Source organism: Hyperoodon ampullatus, assembly GCF_949752795.1.
Source record: "Hyperoodon ampullatus genome assembly, chromosome: 3".
NCBI lineage: Eukaryota > Metazoa > Chordata > Mammalia > Artiodactyla > Ziphiidae > Hyperoodon > Hyperoodon ampullatus.
In genome coordinates, this window is record NC_136916.1 from 53527046 (window position 1) to 53540844 (window position 13799).

Sequence of the window (13799 nt, forward strand, 5' to 3'; positions counted from 1 at the left end):
GCCTCTCCTGCTCCAAGCACTTTCCTTCCTTTCCTGACGTCGTCTTGGCAACAGGGGGACCCCGCCCTCCCAGCTGGCTCCTGGGCCCTCCCCGCAGCCTGTGTGCAACTGGGCTTCCTTCCTATGTGCGTGCGTGAGTCTGCGTGTGGTGGGGTGACTACAGGTGGTGGTCCTGGCTGCCAGGGAGGGCAGGAGAGATCTGGAGTCAGCCCCGCTGCAGGGCCTGGGGGTCGGTCTCAACCAATCTCCTTCCACTGCTTGTAGAAGTCCAGAACATTCTTGATGTCCACACTGGCATGTGCAGTGGCCTGCAAGGCTGCCCGCATAGGGCCTGAGAGTATGCTGGGGTTGTCCAGTGGAAGGCCTGTGATGATGGTCACCATGCCGCTCGGGTCCTCCTCACCTGCCCCCTGGGCCCGAGTCAGCTGTTTGCAGCTGTCCAGGATCTTGTAGAGCGTCCAGGCATCTGCATCCTGCCTCTTCAGCTTATGCCACTCAGAGCTCTTCCCCACCTCTTTCTGGCAGCGAATGTACCTGTTCCCTTTTTTAAACTCTGCCTCCAGGTATCGGATCCCATCCCGGGCCCCGGGGTGTTCCTTCTTCAGCAAATCCAGGCCATCGATCACTGTCCTTGGGATGATGACAATGAAGCGGCCACTGGTGGCCAGCTGGCGGATGACAGGGAGGTGGTGGCAAAGGGCTTGGGTGTCGGGGACGAGGTAGGGAGACATTGCTGACTGGGCCTTGGGCTGCTGCAGGCTCCCTTCCAGCTGAGAAACCTCGAGCTGAAGTCGTAGCTGGGCCATGTCTCTCATTAGCCTGTTCCGCCGAGCTTCCTCCTGTGCCATGCGGAACTGGGCCTGGGCCTGCTGCAGCAGGCTCTCCTGCTCAGACTGGGCAATCCTGACGAAGATGGCGACCTCTGGGTTGAACTGCAGGATGCTGCCTTGCAGGCGGGCAACGAAGTGGCCAAAGCTGCGGATGCAGCAGATGCGCACGACCGTCTCCTCTGAGGTGCTGAGCAAGAGCCGATCCGTGTCAAAGTTAAAGTGTCTGTGGGCAGCCTGGAGGGGAGGCAGGTTGTGAAGTGCCATGTCCTCTGGGAGCAGCAAGCTAGACGGGAGGTCAAGCAGTTCACAACCTTCAAGAAGATCCTGGACCTCAGGACACAGGACCAGGCCAGACTCTTGGAGTTCGCCAGCAGCTGGCAACAGATTAAGCAACACAGACAGGCGGTTTCACAGACTTTGAGAGCTCTGCGCATACACAGTGATGAGGTCGGGGTTAGTCCGTAGCCAGTCCAGAAAGACTTTCACAGCAGGAAGCAGGCCTTCGGCCATAAGGACTTGCAGCTTCTCCTGGATGCTGCGCTCATTCCGACAGGAGCGCCCACTAGACTCACTTCCCTCCGACTCAGAGCCCTCTTCAGAGGCTGGCTCTGAGGGCTTGTCCACATCCCCATTGACACAGGGCCTGCGGCTGGCCAAGGTGGGAGCTTCGGTGGTGGGCTGGAGGAGCAGGTTGCTAAAGGTGGGGGCCAGTCAGAAGCAGCGTTTAGTCTGGAACATCTGGGTGGACATGGCTTGTAGATTGCTGGCAATGCTGGCCTCACTGGGGCCCAGTGGGCCGTTGAGGGATTCAGGAGCTTCTCACCTGGCCCGAGGTGGCTCCAGGGCTGGGGACCGTGTCCCTTCCTCGTCCTCCATGTCTTCCAGGTCTGATCGGGACTCTTGGCTGTTCATTTCTGAATCTGTCTCAGCATCAAAGGCTGTTCCCCCACCTTCAAGGCTCTTGTCTGAGCCACTGTCTGAGCCCTCACTGGCCCGGGCTGAGTCATGGCTCGAGTCTGAGTCAAAGCCTTTACTCAGGTCACTGTCATCACCAGCTTTGGGTGGGTGGCGCCGGCGGCGGAGGCAGGAGAGGCGGGAGAACTTCCGGCTCTTTCTGACCTCGCCACTTTGAGATGCTGCAAGAGGAGGCTCAGGACCCGGCTCCTCCGCCTTCTCCAAGGGTTCCTTGGACTCTGGTTCATCTGTGCCATCACTCTGGAATGCGGGGACGGGATTCTCGCCCTCTTCCAGCTCAGCTTGCAGCCATATGTTGACACGATTGACAAGGTGGGAGAAGAGGGCCAGGGTGAAGGCAATGGCTGCACTGTACTGCTTGGATCCTGCTCTCTTCAAGCTGTGCACACCCATAAGGCAGATGATGACCATTTGAAAGATGAGAAGGTCCGGGAGGAAAGCATATCCACTCTCACACTCCTCCTCATCCTCACCGGCCAGGCTGAGGTTGGGTGAGGAGGGCAGGTAAAAGAGACAGAGGTTGAAGTCCTCCAGGACTGACTGGCAAAGTGATGTCAGCTCTGAGTCCACAGAGCTGCTTTTGGGCTGCAGGAGGCTTTGCAGATACATAAAGTTCACCAGCAACCTCTTAATGTCTTTACATCGCTTCTTGCTGGGAGAGAGCTTCCGAGTCTTGCACTTCTCCAGCTGGTGGTACATTTTGCCTGCCTTGTCATACAGCTGCTTGAGGTTCCCATAGGCCCCCTCAAAGGGCACTTCTGACTAGATGCAGCGCAGGTAGCAATACATGGCTTCCACATTATAGTACTTGCTGCCGGCAAGGGTGCCCAGCTGGCTGAAGGGCATTCCAACCTGGGGAGCCACTGACAGGGCTTGGTAGTAAAATCTCTCAGCTAGCAGCTCAGTGTCTACGCCAGCTAATTCATTCTGAGATCGTGGCAAATCCCCCAGGTACACTAGACATCGGTGGCATGCCATCTGTGCCCAGTCCATCTCCTTCCCTGAGGCAGACACTGGTTTCTTGCATCCTGAGGACTGGTGGTGGCCAGAGCCAAATATGCATGGGCTCTCTCTTCTCCCTTCACCCAGGCAGCCTTGTAAGTTCAGAGAGCTTCAGCTACTTGGCAGGCAGTTTTCCCACGTGCCAGGTACTGTTCTATGAGGGGGTCAGTGACATGGGTCCAGTCGATGCCGCACTGCCGTTCTAGCTGGTAGTGGGACTGGATATAAAGAAGGAGATGCTGGTAGAAGCCAATACCAGCAACCAGGTGTGTCCTGTAAGCACATTCCAAGGTGCTCCGGCTGTGGATATGCTTTTTGTTAGTCTTGATAAGCTGGATAACTTCGTAGTATACCTTTCTCCACAGCAGCTCCTCAGCCTCCCTCCCATAGTCCACCGGGTGCAGGAACATAAGCTTGACGCAGAGCTCACGCAGCTTGTTCCTCAGGCTAATGTTCTCTGGTTTGAACACTTCTTGATAAGCGGTTTTGTTACAAAGGATGAGGTCAAGTCGATGCACAGCCTCCACCACAGCCCGGTAAAGCCACTTAGTTTGGAGGACCTTTGCTTTGGGCTCGCTGCTCTCCCCTGTGCGGGGGGCCTTGGCTCATGGTGCCCAGGCCCGGGGGCGGATCCCGGTCATAGACCCCCGCCACCTACCGCTACCGCCACCACTACCGTCTCCGGCTGTAGCCGCAGCCGCCACCGCCGCCGGCCCCGCTTGGCCGCCATAGCTGCGAGGCGGCTCGAGCATAACTATCTTAAAAGGACATATTTTACTGTAGTTTTTCTTAACACTGTGGAACCCCGATGAAGAAATAATTTCTACAAATAAGTCTGCCCAAAAGATGCCACCAGATTACATGTGGGAACTGGTTTTCTATGACCGTGCTAGGGCCTGAGGGCTTTGCCTTCCAGATTGCAGGAATGCAGGCCCAGAAGAGAGAGCCGAGCTGCTCTGGGGGGGGCCTAAACCCTGGGACAGTGGGCGAGGATTATCATGCAGCACTGGGTGCTTCATGCTCTCAGTTCCCTTTGGGGGTCAGGCTGTTTGTGCTGCAGGAATGACAGGTGGTGGGACCGGGGCTCTTACCCCTGTCAGGCCAGATGACAGAAGGCCTGACGGCATCCCTCAGCACCCCCATCCCATCCCAGACCTTTAACACTTGACAGCTACGTTCTGATCTTTACGTTTTCCTCAACAAATAGATTGATTTGAATGCTGTTGGCAAATTGATAACAAAGCAAAATAAGACTTAATAAAACTAAAACTTGACAACCGGTCAGGCTTCTGTTTAGATCGTTCTGCAGGGAAGACACTGGTCGGGAGAGGGGAAGGGAGACGGGTCGGCTCCACTCCTTCAGACTTGTAATGAGCACCAGACACGGTGCCAGGCACAAAAGGCTAGTAAGATGCCCACAGCCCCTGCTTTAAGGGGCTCGTGGTGTGTGGGTAATAGAGGCATATTTTTTCTTTTTTTTTTTTTTCCTGTGTGGTAATACATCATTACCCCGTGGTGTGCTAAAAACTATAACACAAATGAACAAGTTCAGCTGCACTGAAGCAGGAGACTGTAAGTCACCCTCGGGGGGATGGGGAAGACTTTGGCAGGATATGGTTGGAGTTGGGTCTTGAAAATTTTTCCTGGTGGAAAAGGTGAGGGGCATCCCAGACAAAGGGACTCGTGTGTGCAAAAGTCAATAGCATGCACACGTGAAAGCACCTGCCATGTTGAAGGAGGCCCCACAGGGCAGGATGGGAGCAGGGGAGACATGCTGGAGGGATCAGCTTTCCGCCTGACCCCTTCTCCCGCTGTCTGGCCCAGAGGCTTATTGCTGGGAGCAAGAGAACATCGCCGGTGGGCTTTTCTGTTCCCCGCAGTGGCTAACGTGGGGCGTGCTCAGTAACACGCAGTGTGTTGAACTGCATTAGGTGTGACTAGGACTCCACTTCTTAGCACATTTGACGATCATTCCTGACTATTCAGACTCTGTATCCGGGTAGGGGATTTTAAGGGGAACTCCTCTGGTCTTTCACTTGGATCCTTTGGAAGAATTAATCTTTTTCCCTCTAATAGACTTTATTTATAAATAGGGACTTTTAGAAAGTTGACAAGGTCAATAACCACAAAACATACATTCTAGTCTCAAAAAATTAGATAATTAGCCATCTTAGCTTTGCAAGGTTTTTTCTCTCTCTTTTTTAAACATTTTATGAAACTACCCAGGTCCCTCAGGGTCAAGCAGATTCTAATCAGGCTACTCCACAGCTCTGCTGAGGGGGAAAGCCCTACCCCTCGACTGCCCAGCATTCTTGTCTAAGTGTCGCCTCAGCTGGCTCCAGGCTCTGAGGCATGTGACATGCACTTGCTCAGAGCAAGCGCACTGAAGACACGACTATAGAAACTTTTTGGCTTCCTCTTGGCCTTCAAGTTTTCCTTGCCCTGACATGTTGAAAATAGAACTTGATAACATTAGCATTTGGGTTTTATTGGTCTGGCTTTATTACCCTTTGCCATCTGGACCCAGTGTTGGTGTCTTTGGCTGGGAAGAGGTCAACTTTGGGGAACCGAGAATTGGGCCCCTGAACTATATAGATGTGCCTCTACTGTCTTTCTCCTTCCTCACATCGGTCAGCTGACTCCAATGAGATCTGGACTGCTCCCAGGATGTGTTCCTCCTCTCCAAGACCCCACCTGGAGGACGTGAGTCTTGTTTCCTCTCTTCAGCTCAAGACTTCCATTTGTGCCACTTGGAAGAGGCACTTTTTTTTTTTTTTTTTTTTTTTTGTGGTACGCGGGCCTCTCACTGTTGTGGCCTCTCCCGCGGCGGAGCACAGGCTCCGGACGCACAGGCTCAGCGGCCATGGCTCACGGGCCCAGCCACTCCGTAGCATGTGGGATCTTCCTGGACTGGGGCACAAACACGTGTCCCCCCGGATCGGCAGGTGGACTCTCAACCACTGCGCCACCAGGGAAGCCCTGGAAGAGGCACTTTTTGAGAGCTGAAAAAAAAGTGCCTGGCGTGACTTTCATCCCTCCACAAGGAGAGAGCATTTTAACCAAAGGCAACAAGAAACAACATACACAAGAGAAAAAAAGAAATCACACGAAAGGGAAGGAACAGAATGATGAGGGGATTCTGAAGAAAGTTGCTATCTCAGAGGCACCTGGACCCCTGTGAAGGAATTGGTATGCTTCTTTGAAGGGTGAATAGTTCTCTCTCGTCTGCTTCTCTTAGCCTTGGCCCTACCCAATTATACAAGAAGAGTACCTACTCAAATCCTAAAGGAAAATGGGAAACAGGGATAGAATAGCATAAAGACCAGGGCATGTGATATAAAACCCTAGAATCCTGTGATAGGAGTGGGAAAAAAATAGTTCTGGGCCTAGGAAAGTCATTGTACAATCCGTAGGGCAGCGGTTCTCAATCAGGGGCAACTATGCCCCTCCTCCCCCAGAGACACTTGACAATGTCTAGAGATGTTTTGGCTGTCACAAGGCGGGGATGCTGCTGGCATCTAGAGGGTAGAGTTCAAGGACACTGCTAAACATCCTGCAGTGCAAAGGGCAGCCCTCACAGTGAGAATTATCCAGCTCCAAATGTCAGTATTGACGTGCTGATGCCAAGGCTGAGAAACGCTGCCCTAGGGCCATCATAGACTCTACACCTCTTAAGGACAGAAACCAAGCTCTGTGTTCCTTTTCTAGCACAGTTGAAGAAAATACAGGGTCCAGTTAAGTGATTCAGTCCCAGTTCCAATTTGGTTAAACCTCAGATGCCCCTCTCAAGGTCCGTGCACTTTCTTTCATAAAGGATTTCCTAAACATTACTTTTTTCCTGGCAGAAAACTCCAGAGTTTTCATTTTTCAACCCCATAGTTCCTGTTAACTTTCAGAGAAGACCCTGAATTAAACCAGCCCCTAATTACAGACATGCCTCAGTGGAAGAGCATGCAAACAATTGAGTCCAAATTGCTCAAGGTTCCCACTGACAAACAAGCGGAAAGGGCATGTTACAGTCTGAGACCCTTCGCGTTGGTGTGAGAAGGCCCTTGTGAATTGCAGGCGCCCCTGCGGGGATGAGGTTTGGGGCTTCACTCCTTTGGGGCTGCCTCATCCTTGTTTCTTAGGGGACAGCCCCATTTGCTGCCTGAGTCTCTGGGAAATGAGGGGAAGGGGAAAATTCTGGCCAAGTTTCTATAATCAGCCTCCAAATGAACAGGTTTGCCTTGGACTGCCACAGATTCTTACTCCAGGGAGAAAGCCCAGCTCAGCCTTTGGAAGCAGCAGCTCTGGGTAAGCCGTGCAGGAGGGGCAGCGGCAAAGCTGCATCTGGGCTGTGATCTCCACGTCCTGAGCTGGAGCCGGTCTGGGGGCTTCTGCTTAGAGGCCCCTCAAGTTCCCCCAGCCAGACTGGGAGGGTCTACTGAAGCGCTCTGTTACCAGCCTGACTGCACTGCCTGCTCTACAGGTGCCAGCTTAGACCTGAACTGGTCTAAGAAGATGGCTAATTATCCCCGAGGCTACAGTTCATTGTACACGTGGGGGTTACTTTTGGATTTCAAGTTCCTGCATGCTTTCTTCTGCTCCTCTGTAACCGCCCTCACACACTGTCCCTGCAACGTAAAGTCAGGATGGACAGTTGTTAGTGTCCACTTAGAATCAGAACATGTTAGCGCCGAAAGGACGTTAACTCACCTAGTCCAACCCATCATTTTATGGCTGAGGAAACCAAGGCCAAAGAAGGGACATGATTTGCCTGCGTCATATAGCCAGGAGGAAACAAGGTGAGGCCTTGAACCCGGGTCTACTGACTGTTGGGGAGTATCTGTCACACCATCCCTGGTGACTTGTAGAGACTTAGCCCAGAGAACAGAGCTGACTATTATCCTTGAATCACAAGCAAAATTCTCCCTGATCTGTGTGGGCAGAGTCCCTTATCTCCAGGAGGAGTTTTATTTTATTTAAGAGTTGAAGTATTTCTGTTTAACCCTTGACTACTATATACTTCATTTAGAAAAATAGGAAAAGAGGATGTTATATCCAGAATAGAACACCAGGGGATAATTCTATGCATTTGAGGTATTTCCTGGAAAAGGAGTTGGTATAGTTATCATCATGTACATCCTCAATTTTTAGGAGGGGCCATTGTTTATAGATTCAGTTTGCAGACCAAGAAACTGGTGAAAAGAGGAAAATGACCTTAACTAGTGACATCTGGAGAGGAGAACACAAAAGATAAATTCTTGGACGGTTCTTGATTAAGTAACTGACAGAGAAGGACCTAATTCTGACCATATGTGTGGGTCAGTTCAGAAGGGCATGTTTCTGGCAAGGGCCTTGAAATTCAATCTTCATGTGGTCCACTAAGCTTAGCAGGTGATAGTTATAATCTCACACACTGTGAAAGGAACAACAACAGAGCAAGGTGCCCCATGTGAGACGAGGAGAGCTGATTCTCTGACAAGTGGGTTAATGGTCATCCTTAAATATGAACCCTTGGCCCAGCTTGGCCACAAGTGATGTGAGAAAGTGAACTTAGCGATCTGAAGAGTGTGGGCCCCTCACCCCTTTCCCCGGGCCCCCAGCTTCCAGCTGGCTTGATGTAGATACCGAGCAAGCCAAGATGTTAACTGTCCATCTGGGGAGTTACGGTTACGGATTTAAAAGGAAGAACTGAGCTTCCATAACTCAGGAAGAAACGGAACTATTAAGCTTCATTCCGTATAGATCTCGGATGCCTGTGCAAGCTTCAAGGAGATGAGACAAAAGGCAGTTCTGAAGATGCTTTTCTTTGTCTAACGGGCCCTGCTACATTAGACCATGAGCTGCTTGTGGCTCGGATGTGGGTTATGCCCACTTTCTAAAACCTTACAAAGGAGCGTCCCTGGACCTTGGTGGTGCTGGTGGTGCCAGGAATCACCTGGCAAGGCCAAAGATGGGCCTTGATGCCAAGAAAGCCTGTAAGAAGTTAGAAGGTTTGATCTCATGAAAAGGGCCCTATCATGTATCTTAGGAGAAGGGGTAGGTAGTTCTTCAGGGCAGAGAGGCCCCCAGAGCATCCTCTCTTCCCCATCTGTGGGAGACTCCCAGACTTAATGATTGTTCTGGTCCATGTGCCTGGAGGCCCTGGCTCGTGCTTCTCTACCAATGCTCAGGGAAGTCAAGGTCAGTGGAGGGAGACCTCAGCAAACCCACACACAGTAGCTCCTCATGCATCTGGTTCTCTTGGCAGCCAGAGTGCTCTTAACCCATCTCCTAAGGGTATCAGTGACAGTGCCCAAGAGCAGGGCACCCGATTTCATACAAAACAGACATCTCGGCACCACACTCGCCACACACTGCATCTCCTCACCTTCACGTCGGAAGGAGACGTACACCAGCCTCTCACCAAATTTCTGGACCTGCCGGAAGTTGTTGATCATCTCTATAGGGGACGGGTCCTCCACCCGTGTGCAGTACAGGGCTGTCTCCAAATCCATCAGCTGCGGGGGAAGAGCAGAAACACCCCCCACGGGCAGAGTGACGCCCCCTTGCCTGACCTCGAGGGAAAGGACCACCAGATCTCACCTCCGAGGCCTGGCAGGAGACCCTTGAGCAAGCAGTGGGGAAGCCAGAAGCTGCCCCTCCCCTGCGGGTGTCTGAGTGATGGGGCTCGGGCGAGCCCGTGTGTCTTCCCACTATCTTCCCACTTCCCGGGGCTGCCGGAAGGGTTCGTGCTGTCAGCTCCTGATTGAGCCTGAAATCTGCCCTGCAGGGAGGGAAACCTGGGGTGGTGAGGGGTTCCTCAGCCTCCCACGGAGACTGCATTCCTCTCCTGAGCCTCATTCAGGACCCAGCTCTGAATCAGAGGGGCCCGGGCCTTAGTCTGATGGTCCTGTCAAAAGGAACCAAAAGAGGGAGGCAAGAGTCTCACAGGTCATCTGACTTCTAGTTCCATGGTATTCATACACCCACATAGATCATGTAACTGTTTCCAAGGCAGTTTCTGGGTTAGGACATACTACTGCCTTTCTGATCATTGTATCTCTTGATTCATCATGTCTTTATTCCTGTCAGCCTACTTGCTGCCATTTATCGAGGTTACTCAGATCAATAGCTCATAGTAGAAGGGAAGGAGCAGCAGTGAGAGCTGTGCTGGCTCATGAAGCGGGTGGGGGCCATGAGCCAGTGTGCAGCGGCCCCCTGGCCCCGTCTCCTGGGCAGCCATGTTTCCTCCTGATGAAATTCAGCTGCAGGGTAGAGACACCGGCAGTGACCTGGAACTCAGCTCTATCTTTGGGTCTTAGCTCTGTCACTAACCAGCTGGTGATCCCCGTTTCCTCAACTCTCTAACCCTTGCTTTCATCACCTAAGAAATGAGAGGGTTAGAGATGATTCCTAAGGACTCTGTCCCCCCCCGTTTTACACTAGACTGTGAGCTGCTTGAGGGCAGAGATCCTCACTTCCTCATTGCTGTAATCCCCATCCCCCTGGCTTTGTTAAACAGTCTAACCTGATCCTATCTTTATTCTGCCCCTGTGAAGGAGCCATGCTCTTTCCTGCCTGGGAGGTAGACACTATCCACTGAGGGATATATTAGAAAACGCAGCTTAACAGCTCTTATTTAAAGAACTGTGGAGACAGATTCATTTTCCCCACTTGACTTGATAGCTCCACTTTTGAAGCTCAGCCTGTAATTTCTGAAGTGCTTCCAAGCCCCTGTGGTATTTGGAGAGGTTTTGAATAGCTGCCAGTGAAACTCTAAGCGAGGAAATCAAGTCGTTGATTATGATATGGGTGGTGGTAGGGTCCGAGGTACCACGTGCTCTCTGACAAGGAAGAGCACGACAGTTACCTGCTGCTGGGAAATTTCCACAGGGTTCCGGAAAACCGTCCAGAGCACGGTCGGGTAGCAAGGAGGTGTGGTCAGGGACCCTCGGTAGCGGTAGTACTCCTCAGGCCTCTTCGGCAGCAGCTCTTCAATGCTGAAACCCGGAATGGACACTTCTTGGCCTGGAGAGACATGTTGGGGGATGATGTCACCTTGCTCCCCAAGGCAGAGGTGCACCTGAGCATATGACAGACTAGGAAGGTGAACTAGCCCCATTCTGAGCCATCTGATCCTAGGACTTGGTCACAGACAGTACCAGGCCCCCTGCATGTGTTCTTCTTCAGATCACACAAGGGTGAATACACTCTTCTCCAACAGAGGGTGAATAAGCATCCAAGGACCTCTCACCTTTGTACTTTACATCTTTAAGGTGACTGAAGATCTTCTCATATGATGGATTGAAGGAGCCCATCTGCAATAGAGATGGGGCAGGTTGAACAGGGACAGAATTCAATAGGCTGAGCTTGGCTTGACAATTGTGAATGGAAGGGCTCTGCTGAGGGTGTGTAATCACCACTGCTGAGATCCTCCCCAAAGGATGCACTTTACTAGGACAGTTATGATGCATCACTAGGCTGTTAGGGGGTTGGCGGAATGGTCCTGCCCTCTTGCATCTCGGGACATCCTATTTCCAGTTCAAGGCACTGGGGCTGGGGTGTCCCAGAGCAATAGGTATAGCTTGTGCTCCTGATTATCTGGCTGTGAGCTTGAAGGCCACAAATAGCATGTTCTCTAACCAGAACTTAAGGGAGCTTGAGTTCATGCAAGCCAAATCAGGCAAGTAAGCATGTTGAGAAATGACATACATGCTGTCTCCTTAGGGGGAAAAATGCAAGCAAATCAGGAGATGTTCCCATGTTCTGGGATTAAGGAAAGAACTTATGCTGGGGTTCCTATAAAGGATGGAGCTTGGATACTGGAAATTGTATCAGGCATGTGATGGGGCAGCAGTGAATGATTCCCCCACCCCGGACAGGTCCTGTCCAACTTGGCAATTCCTTGATTATGCAATAGGGCTGGGGACTAGGACTCATTTGTCCAGTGTCACCTAGGACATGCCCATTCCTGCTGTCCAGCCACAGAAAGTGCTGCCTCCAGGCCAAGAGAGCAGGAACCCTTTGGGGAAATAGCCCCTGTTCTAGAGTCAAGACACAGCCGAAACAGAACAGACAGGTGTGCATGGAACCAAATGCCAAGTCCGATGTCATCCTGACTTCAAATTTCATGTAAAATGCCTCTCAACATCTCTTACCTCTATGAGAACAGCTAGGACCGTGAGGCCTTCTGGCTTGTCACTGGCGATTTTGGCATTGGGGTACAGGTCCGAGTTATAATAGACCATATGCAGCTGCAGTGGGAGAGAGGAGATGAGGTGCTGTCCATCAGGGGATAGGGACCCATGGGAAGCTTTCACTTTTGCAGGAGACTGGAATCCAATGGGAGGGACAGACCACCCCCATCCCCAGCTAGATTTGGCCTCTCAGACCCTTGCCACATGGCCACCCCAGTGTTCCCTTTTCTCTCAGTCCTCTAGACTGCAAACTCCACCAGACCAGTCTGTCCATCTTATTCACTCATGGTATCCCAGTGTCTGATATGGTGCTTGAAAGGTACCAGGTACACAATAGATATTGAATGAATGAATGAACAAATTGGCTTTTATACTAGCTGTGAAAAAGCTTGGTTACTCTGGAACACTTCTCCCTTCTGATTTTTCCTACTTATTCTGGAGCCTGGGGCAAAATGGTCCCATGTGGCTTGCCCAGCCTCAGCCCGGCTACTCTGCATTTGATCTGGGGGCCGGGGCAGTAAACCTCCAACTGTATCTTAATCATACTTGTACCCAGAGCAGGACATGCATTTATCTCTCAGGTGGAGACAATCACAACATGACTTTTATAAAGGTTTTATCAACTATATTTTAAGAGACCATGAAACAAAAATGCTACTCCATGAATGTGACTCCAAAACACCATTCTAAACTCATTTTTTTCAAAGCAGAAATTACTTATCATTATTAAAGTGAGGAAAAGAGAAGTTTTTGAGAAATCTTGGGTTTAAAAAGTCTAGGTAAACTCTGATGAGTGATGTTGATAATGAGGGAGGCTATGCACGTGTGAGGGCAAAGGGTATATGGGAAATCTCTGTATCTTCCTCTGCATTTTGCTGTGAACCTAAAATGCTCTAAAAAAAAAAGTCTTAAAAATTTTAAAAAAACAGTCTAGGTAAGCATTAAGACATTGTTATGACAAGCTCTGACAATGTTTAACCTGATTTTGTTTTTTCTTAAGCAAAAAAAATGTTTATTTGGATCAAAGAATGCGATTTGGGGCACACAGATTTGGGTAGCTTCCCAAACAGTGTCCTGCTAGGGAGTAAAAGGGGCTTTTAAAGGCAAAGAAGGGAGGTTTACATTACAAAGAATTTTGTGATTTTCAAGTTGGAGGCAGAAGCTAGTCTTGGCTAAACATGGTTGAATACTAAGGCTGTTCCTAGAGGGAGGGAAAAGTTCATTAATGTGACAAGTTGCAGGTGTTCTTGCAGAGTCCTTGGAGTATTGGTGGTTTGGCCCAGTTCAGAAGTTCATGGTTCCCGCTGGTGAGGACATGCATAAGGTTCACCTCCTTAATGGCCTCCCAGCTCCATTTTAAAACCCCTTGACGTAAGTTACTCCATTTTATTTCACAGTCCTTTCTCCTAATTCTCTTGGAATCTGTCATCCTCCCCCTACATGACAAGGTTAAGTCTGTGATCTGAGACTCCCCGCCAGTTGGTTAGTAAATGTTTCCATTTTCAGCGGCATTGGTGTTTGTTTCAATTGTCATTTTCTTTGTTGTCTCTTCTCTCCAGATGTGGCTTTTGCCTCAATATTAAAACAATTCCAGCCTTCAGTAAACAGGTGGATAGATATTTGTAGAGTGAAAGTGTTCCTAAAAATCTCAGATAATCCCTCGTTTCCTGCCAGAGGCTGCTCTAGCCCGTTCTAAAGGGTTATAGCTGGACCTCTTGGCAGTTGGCAAAAGGGGAATAGTTTGTATTGCTTGCTATCAGCTTTATACAGGAAATGAAGTTTGTCTTAAGTCTACCAGCAAGCCTGCTCTGGTCTTTGTCTATTCTCT

At 50.6% G+C, this 13799-nt stretch overlaps 2 protein-coding genes across 5 annotated transcripts in view; both read right to left on the minus strand.

The window, feature by feature from the left end:
- The window catches only part of CA12 (carbonic anhydrase 12), a 67136-nt gene that overhangs the window by 8876 nt on the left and 44461 nt on the right, over nucleotides 1-13799 (minus strand). Inside the window, exons 5-9 of one of the 4 annotated variants that reach the window (XM_079700151.1) lie at nucleotides 11933-12028; nucleotides 11029-11092; nucleotides 10645-10802; nucleotides 9163-9292; nucleotides 4095-5809 (exon numbers count right to left, since the gene is read on the minus strand). In XM_079700151.1, coding sequence (XP_079556277.1) covers nucleotides 5676-5809; nucleotides 9163-9292; nucleotides 10645-10802; nucleotides 11029-11092; nucleotides 11933-12028 — 582 coding nt within the window. In that variant the 3' untranslated portion in view covers nucleotides 4095-5675. Of the gene's footprint in view, nucleotides 1-4094; nucleotides 5810-9147; nucleotides 9293-10644; nucleotides 10803-11028; nucleotides 11093-11932; nucleotides 12029-13799 lie in introns of those variants that run through there. The other 3 variants (XM_079700154.1, XM_079700152.1, XM_079700153.1) reach the window with 3 other exon arrangements.
- Nucleotides 237-3416, minus strand: LOC307050255 (nonsense-mediated mRNA decay factor SMG5-like; the record flags this gene model as incomplete). Its single annotated transcript, XM_079700150.1, is given in 7 exon segments — nucleotides 237-1238; nucleotides 1242-1541; nucleotides 1545-1649; nucleotides 1653-2567; nucleotides 2571-2833; nucleotides 2947-3397; nucleotides 3399-3416. Coding segments are annotated over 7 exon segments (3054 nt in total).